This window comes from Wolffia australiana, chromosome 13 (genome assembly GCF_029677425.1).
Source record: "Wolffia australiana isolate 7733 chromosome 13, ASM2967742v1".
Lineage (NCBI taxonomy): Eukaryota > Viridiplantae > Streptophyta > Magnoliopsida > Alismatales > Araceae > Wolffia > Wolffia australiana.
This window is the reverse complement of record NC_135847.1, coordinates 8,959,007-8,967,213: the sequence shown is the minus strand read 5'-3', so window position 1 is coordinate 8,967,213 and position 8,207 is coordinate 8,959,007. Positions and strand designations below refer to the sequence as shown.

Here is an 8,207-nt window from a genome sequence, read left to right as displayed (position 1 = left end):
CAAGTGGATTTATTCCTAAAAAGGTACTCATACCTTTGGATGACATTCTATCTACTACTGAATATACGAAATCTGTCTCAATATTTAAATCCCAATCATCATTTCTGTTAAAGACTAACCCATTTCCTAAAGTTTCTTGTAGCTGTCTATAACTAGTTTTCATAGGCATAATATATTGTCTATGCATGAATTGGCTTAAAGTATTTACAACCAAAGATATATCTAGCGCAGACTGAGATAGATAAATCTATTTACCAATAAGAATATCCCGTGCTGAGCTGCGTAAACATCTTCTCCCAGCTTCAGTTGGTGACTGTAATCATCAGGTTTATCAATAGGATAAAAAGTGATCACATGTTTCTCCCACCAAATCAATTGTAAAATTTAGTCGTGCTAAGATAAACCAGAAGAAAGGTATGAAACTTCTACACCAAGAATATATTTGAAAATGCCAGAGTACTTTGTATGAGATTTATGAGATGTTAGATACCGTATGATTTCTATATATTCCTTGACATCTCTAGTTACAGTTATGTGATCTACACAAACACATACTATGGTAACTTTTATCTCCCTATTGTGTTCATTGAATGTTGTATGATCATGGTTACTCTGTTTAAAGTAAAGTTGTTTCATCACTTTAGTAAGCTTTCAAAACCAAGCTTTTGAGCATTGTTTCGAACCATAGATCGCCTTCTGCAATTTTGCAAATGTTCTCGTTACATTATTGATGACAAGTGTGTGGCATATCCATAAATACTTTTTATTCTAATTAATTATTATTGATGCAAGTTCCAATATATAGTACATACTAGAGAGATAAGTATCCACATAGTATCAATATTTGCTAGTGGACCAAAGATCTAAAGATAATCTATGCCATAAACATGTATATATCCATTAGCTACTAATCTAGCTTAAAAAATTTATACCTCTCTATTTGACTTAGATTTGATCGTAAATACTCATTTAAATCATACGGTTTTGATGCAGGACGTCGTCTAGGACTTTGTTTGGTCGGTACCGAGACGGCACTCGGATACCCAAGTAATGTTTTCGAACATCGTCGGTGACGTCGTCCGACGGATAAATCCGTAAGGGAATGTAACTACGTTATGATGTGTCCTACAGGGTGGTACATGCAGGCCCCAACTTGTGGAAGTTTGCTGAACTTCGAGCTCCGAAAGAGGTGACGGGGAACATTGACAGTGGCCTTCTGACCCTCGTCACAATGATGACAGTGGCTACGGTGCCGAATCGAGTAACTCCAAAAGGGTTCGCACGTAATGGACGGGCTCAACCCGTACCGATAAAGACACTCGAAATCGTATATTTCTCAATACCTGTCACCTATATCTATCCCGAGCACGGTGGAGTGCAATCAAAAGTATACTGTAGAGGATAATGTAATGAGCGAGCGGGAGGACAACGTACCTCGTCGGTGTGCTGCTCATCTTCAATCCTTCCTCGATACAACAGCCAATGCGGATCATGGTTAGTAGTGGGCCGAAGAGGGACCCGGCATAGCTTGACTGGCAATGGGCGCAAGAGCGGTCGAGGGAGAGAGATGGCGGGCAACGTCGAGACAGATCTATGGGCAGACAGGCTAAATGGCCGCGATCTTATGACAGATCGGAGCGGGCAAAGAAAGACAACCTCTCTAAGGCAGCGACTCGTGGCACGATGGCAGAGCTCGCGTCGCTGTGCCGATGGTCGGGTGAGAGGCGGCGTCGATCAGTTGCACGAGCTCGATCGCCGGCAACCACCGAACTAGCGGCAGCCCAAGGGGTGGGCGGCCCTTAGTTGAAGATGAGCACCCGAGCAGCAACAATGGAGGCTTGAGTCGTGTGGAAGGGCATTTGACAAAGCTCAGAGAGTCAGCAGGTCCGGGAGGTTGTTCTTCGATTGTGGGGATTGACTCCGAGTGAGTGACAACAGATTTTCAAGTGGGCAGCAAACTAGCCAGATGACGTGGCCGTTCTTGTGAGGGTCGCCATCGTGCACAGACCAGCAGAAGTGGTGATCAACCACTGTTTTAGGCCGGGGACTCCACTCGTCGCGGAGTGGCACGTCTGACGCTGTTGATGGCAGCAGAAGTTCTTGACCGGTATTGACTTGCAGTCACCCGTGGTGACACAGGGAACTACGGTGTGGCTGCGACCGTCTGATGGCGCTGGTCAACTAGACACGAGCTCTAGTCAGCCATCGTAGAGGGACCCCGCAGTCGCATCGTGAGGAAGAGCTACAGCATGCCACTCACCCCCCTGATTTGACTAAAGATAGGGTGGCATTCAGTTGCCGCACCGATCAGCTAACTGTCGGTTGTGACCTATGCGAATGAAATTCTAAAACGACACCCCGACGGTGCAGATTTGAGCGGGACCTCGAGGCGCGCCTATCGGGGTCGATAGCAGCTTGGGTCGGCGCGCCTACTGATGATGGAGGACCATCCCGGCCATGCCCCGACTTGTCATCAGCCTTGTCGCGGAGCCCGAGCTGACATGAAGAATCCAAACTTTCACTACCAGGTTTAAAATTGCATCCGCGTCGTGTTGTTTTGTTTCGTATTTGTGCAATTTTATAGGTTTTTGGAGGTCCTCGTGGTTTTACGGAGGTTTCTCTTCACATTTCCAGTTTTATTTCATCACCCGTGGACTGAAGGGAGGCCCCCTCATACGTGTGTATGGGACTCCCCCCATGAGATCCTTGTGTTCTATGTCTTTTTGTTTACCCTTTTGAGGGGGGGAAGCCATGCATGGCTTCTTCCTTCTTTAAATATCCTTTATGGGGGGGGAGCCCACTAAGCCCTTTCCCCTAAAGGAGTCCCTTAGGGCACCTTTTGACCCCCTCCCCCCCCTTCTTTTTTTTACTATAGAGGGAAGGGGGAGGGCGTCGTTTTGATCAGACCTGTTTTTGAAAGAAAAAGAAGAAAGAGTTGGTCTTTTTTTAAGGGTTTCACTACTGCTTTGTTCTCTCCCTTCTCACACCTGCCTGTTCATTCTCATCTGAAGGAGGATTCTGGTGACCTGATCGATCAACCCTCCCTCTCCCCTCCTTGTGCTGCCCTCAGGGTCGACCCGCTTTGTCCCCGCTTCTTCACGTCTGACCGGTGTCGCTTCTCTTCCTCTCCCCCCCTCCCCTTAGTAGTTGTACCCACGGTCGTGCAGCACCACGCCAACACTAGTCAACATTGCGATCGGCCTCTCCTTGTTCAACCAAAATTGTGAGCAATTTCGATAGGATGGACCTTGTCTCATAGTGGCCGCGATGACTGGACCGGCGACCTTCCCTCTCCTCCGCTGATGATCCTTCGCCCTCCTGATCGGACGCACTTACTCCTGCCTGCTGACGAGCACGACTTGGCGAACAACGGGGGGTTCACTCGCGACATCCCCGACCTCTGCGGATAGCGACTGTCTCAGGCCCATCAGGCCAGACCAAGGTGGTTCAGAAGCGCTGACCAGCACCTTGCGGTCATCTCGGTTCCACGCGAGCTCAATCGTGGTTTCACCGAAGCCACACTAGACCCATCGGGACAGAACAGAGTGACTCAAAAGTGCTGACCTGTGCTCTTTGGTCATCTCGGCTTGCATGGACTCGACTAGGGTTGCACCGTAGCCACGATGGGTCGCCCTGTGTGAACACAACACAATAGCGGTGTACCACGTCTACTATTGACCAAGAACTATGGAGTGCTGGCTGCGCTATCCATCGCCCCCTGCGCAGAAGAGCAGAGTGGTCGTTGATCTCCATCCCTGATCTTTCCTCTCGGTGGTCGACGGTTCTCTTGGACATGCAATCTTCTCGCTCGACCCGACGGCCTTGCTTCATCAATCGATTCCAGCAACTCCCGCTCAGGTTACTTCTCTCCATCCCGTATTCCCTAACTTATCACAGTATTATTACTCCCCTCAGTGCTGGTCTAAAGCTGCTCCTTTGCCTTGAGAGATCCGTTGATAACGATATAGGACTAGTTCCCATCTTGTGTTAGACTACTTCTTGACGGTGTCATAATAGTTTGTTAGCGATGACGGTACGGACACTGCTGGACGGCGATTTGTCCCTCACTTTGTCAGTCTTCGAGCTGAGCTCACGGATCATTGGGAGCCTGGACAAGGCATGACACCTCTCGGCGTTGACACCTGAACCTTGCTCCGGATCAGTCAGTTGCTACATCTTCTCATCAAATTTCCATTAAACGTGCATGCATTTTATTACGATGTTATTTCATTCATAGTAAACCCTCCTTGTGGTGTGACACAAACAGGTCGATCCGGTTGTGTTACATCATACGACATGCCACTCCTCCCTGTGATACGGCTGAAGATGGGGTGGCGTTCAGTTGCCGCACCGATCAGCTAGCCATCGGTCGTGACCCATGCGAACGCAATTCTGAAACAGCACCCCGATGGTGGGGATTTGAGTGGGACGTCGATGTGTGCCTATCGGGGTCGACAGCACCTCGGCGATTTCAGGAGGAGAACGGGTGTCTGATTGGACGGCAGTGGCTCCCTTCCTAGCTCCCCCTTCCCCACCTTTCTCTTCTTTCCTCTTCCCCCAATCCTCCTTCCTCGTCTTCCTCCTCTTAGCATGAGACCAAGATGAAAAAGAAAATGACAACACGATTTGATAATTTCCTGGTTTGCTTTTCCGAGGGGCCCTCTTCTTCCCTTATATAGGGAAGTCAAGATGGGCCCTAGGGAGGTCCATTAAGGGGAAGATCCATATAACTAAGGACCCCCTTAAAAACAACAAAAGACTCAAAAATGAAAATCCAAAGGGCAGGAAAAGACACAAACTGACGATGACGTGACGAACGAAATGACGACTCTGGTCACGAAGATGACACGAATCATGAGACAAGTGATGATACAAACACGACATACGAAAACACAAACGGAATAAAACCAAAAACCGAGCAATCACAAACTGCTTTCACCCGGGGTATTTGAACCCGGGCGTCTTCATGGTCGCCTTGGCATGCCGGTTGGGCTGAATGCGATCGGTGGAGGCGTTGATGACGGTGCCGGCGTCCCCGAAGATGTTTCTGGGGCTCTGGCTGTTGCTCTCCATCAGTTTTATATCCCTTATACAAAACTAATTGTTTCTGATCCTACAGTCTCTATTGTGGATCTAAATCATCGTCCGTAGCTTGTATTTACCTTTGATCTTTCTTTTTGCTTCACCCATATTTATTGATATCATACGTTGTGATAGACTCAAAATAATGAGTCGCCGATATATTGAAATGAACAATGATAGATCGTTGATAGATGTCTTCAATCCAAGTTTGAATATAGAACGATAATAGGAATTCTTCTCCCTCGGTGGCGCTCCTCCTTGGACGACGAGACAGCTCTTCTGGGAGCTCCTTCCCCTCGATCAAGACGGCTCCATCTCTGACGGCGAGATCTTCCTCCAGGCAGCTCCCCTTGATGGCGAGCTCCTCCCTCCAAGCAATCGACGGATCTCCCGCCCACTCCTTGGCCCTCCCGATTCAAATGAGCAGGCACTTCTTTCAATTAGAAAACTTACCTGACCCTGCTTGTGTGGGGTCTTTATTTATAGAGTCGAGGAGTCCTCCCCCTCTTCACTTAATGGTCTCGGTCAAAGGTCTGTTGACCAGATCTTGACTTCTTCCTCCTTTGGTATTTCCGAAAATGGAACTTATCACGTCGTTACTGATTCCTCAACGGGGTCCACATTGTCAGCTTCTGGATGTCAATGCGATGGTGTCTTGCCATTGAAAATGTTCACTATCTCTTGAAGTATGCCATGGAGGTCAGGCAGTCATTATGGTGTCGGCTAAAATCTCCATAACATGGCGGAGTTGACCCTCTTTCCGTTTAATGAAACAAATAAGGTTCAAACCCTCCATTTCCTAGGATTGGTGATCGAGAAATAGCACCATTCTTGCTAGACAACTCACCGCTCCTGTAATATTTTATCTCATTGCATGATAACCTACCTCAGGGGGCAGGGCCAAATGTCCTCAGTGAGAAAACAACTTTCTACCTTACACGAGTTTAAGTCAACTAGGAATAGCGACCTGTAATAAAAGCTCAGCTGACATGCCTGCAAGTTACTGGTGTGCTAAATTATCAGGCAATTTTAGGCCTATAAATAGCTTCAACAGCTTCCTTCGGCTTTCGTGGAGATAACCATGGCTTCTACAACTTACGCCCGTTCTGTAACCGCTGTGTTTATCTTTCTTAGCCTTGTCTTTGCCACGGAGGTTTCTGCGCAGTTTAGAAGACCTTGGTTTTTCTTTCCTCGTCCTCGCCCACGTTTCTTCTTTTTTTTTCCTTTCCCATTTCCACCCCCTCCTCCACCTTCTCCCCCTCCGCCTTCTCCTCCTCCTCCTCCACCGCCTTCTCCTCCTCTGCCTTCGCCAGTGACTTGTCCGATTCTCCCCTTTCAGCTGGTGTTATTTGCCGGCACAGTGCAGTCGCTAAGGGCGAATACCCCCCTGGCGCGGTTCCCTTGTTGTGTCCTTCTCGATGGTCTCTCCAACGACGAGGCGCGCGTCTGCACTTGCTCCGCTGCTAACCGCGGTTTCTTCGGCAACGCCATCGCTATCCCACAAGACGTCGGCAGCCTCCTTACCTTCTGTGGGAAGACTGTTCCCGCAAACTTTGCCTGCTCTTGAACGACGGCGAGGAGAAATGGATCGTTCAAGGCTTCTTAAACGTCGCATCGCCGACTCTTCTATGTTGGGTAAGACGTGATTGTTGGAAGGTTAAGTGAATAAGACGGGTTTGATACGGCTGGTCCCTTTGGAGTTTGTTTAAGATAGGGAACCGTATTTGTGCGTTTTGTTTCTTCGAATCAAAACAAATGCCGCAGTTTTTGAGCCAGGGAGTGGCAGAGGAAGAGCGTGACCCCTGATAGTGTGGCCATATCTTAATGGGAGAAAATGTCTGCTGATTCAGGAAAACATTTGCACTTGTGTTTCAGGCAGATCCATACATAAATGGCAAGAAACATACGAATTCAGAGGATTATGCTAGATAGATAAACTCAGATCCCGGCTGACAAGGTACAGGGCTCATGGCTTACAAGGGCTCGGAGTAGAGGGCATGACAGGCTATCCTGCCATGCGGTTAACAGAGAAGTTCTACAGACGTTTACCAGCACCTGTATGCTATCTTTTACAGTGTGATCAATAGGACATATGAAGGTGAAATAAAAAATACAGATAGTATTATTGACAAGATAAATGAAAAGTTTAGCGTATGAAGACAAACAATAAGAAGTTAATAACAAAATTATTAAATATACTCCAGGAAACATTTGTAAAAAATAATAATGAGGAAATAATTATACAAGTAAAATCATTATAGATATATAAATAAAAGTGACATTGAATAGAAACAAGAAACTAAATAAATATAAGCTATCTCAGCGGTATATAAGTTTGATCTCTCTCTCTCTCTCTCGCTCCCGTTTGGTAAATCCTACTATTTTCTCTTGTCTTGTCATCCACCAAAGCATTTGAACACTTGATAGTGTGCTAATTAACAAACGGATATCATGCATTTAAAGAGCAGGAATACGAACAAACGTCTGAAAATATGTGTATATTATCATATGTTACATTTACTGAAATAGCCTTTCATTTGATTTCACTATTCTTGAGGAATTTTCTGGCATTTTATGGCATTATTTTCATCGATAAATTAATTATATATCAGAAATATGCGTTGTTTATTGCTAAAGGCAATTCACATTTTAGTTGTTTCTTTTCAATATCATTGAAAACTTTCTGATGGTGAATTCCCAAAGATTTGTCTGAATTCAGTTATTATATATATTTGTATGAGCTGGTAAAATTCTTGTACAAAATTAAATTTGGCATCACGTGTCACTTGGCCAAGATGAGATTTTGACTACTGGTGGTGATACACTACTGTATCAAATGGCAAAACTTTCTAATAAATGGGACTTACGGATAGGATCCTTGCTCCTAGCCCCGGTGGTGATACACGTCGTCTTCGTTCTTCTCTGCAGCCACGACCCCTGAAGAGCTTCATGCCGTATACAGCTCCCGCTCCTCAGGAATAGCTTGCTTCAATATAATTTTTTGTGCCCGTATCCTTATTTATAACTCCTTTATTTCACTCCTAAGCTACTTTTAAGGAAACAGTTAGTTGGCCAGCTCAGCGCCAGCTGGCCCACTAACTTTCAGCCCATTCCTCTTTCTCCTT

The 8,207-nt window shown here is 46.3% G+C and overlaps 1 protein-coding gene across 1 annotated transcript; it reads left to right on the top strand.

The window, feature by feature from the left end:
• The first annotated feature begins 4,027 nt into the window (after positions 1 to 4,027).
• LOC144710893 (14 kDa proline-rich protein DC2.15-like) lies at positions 4,028 to 6,649 on the top strand. Its single transcript, XM_078584734.1, has 2 exons — positions 4,028 to 4,117; positions 6,422 to 6,649. Exons 1-2 carry the CDS (start codon positions 4,028 to 4,030, stop codon positions 6,647 to 6,649), a joined length of 318 nt encoding a protein of 105 aa, XP_078440860.1.
• The last annotated feature ends 1,558 nt before the right edge of the window (positions 6,650 to 8,207 follow it).

Coding starts and splice junctions, on each gene's coding strand:
- LOC144710893 (XM_078584734.1), top strand. CDS start 4,028: ATGACGGTACGGACACTGCTGGACGGCGATTTGTCCCTCACTTTGTCA. Junction 4,118..6,421: donor TCATTGGGAGCCTGGACAAG/GCATGACACCTC, acceptor CTCCCCTTTCAG/CTGGTGTTATTTGCCGGCAC.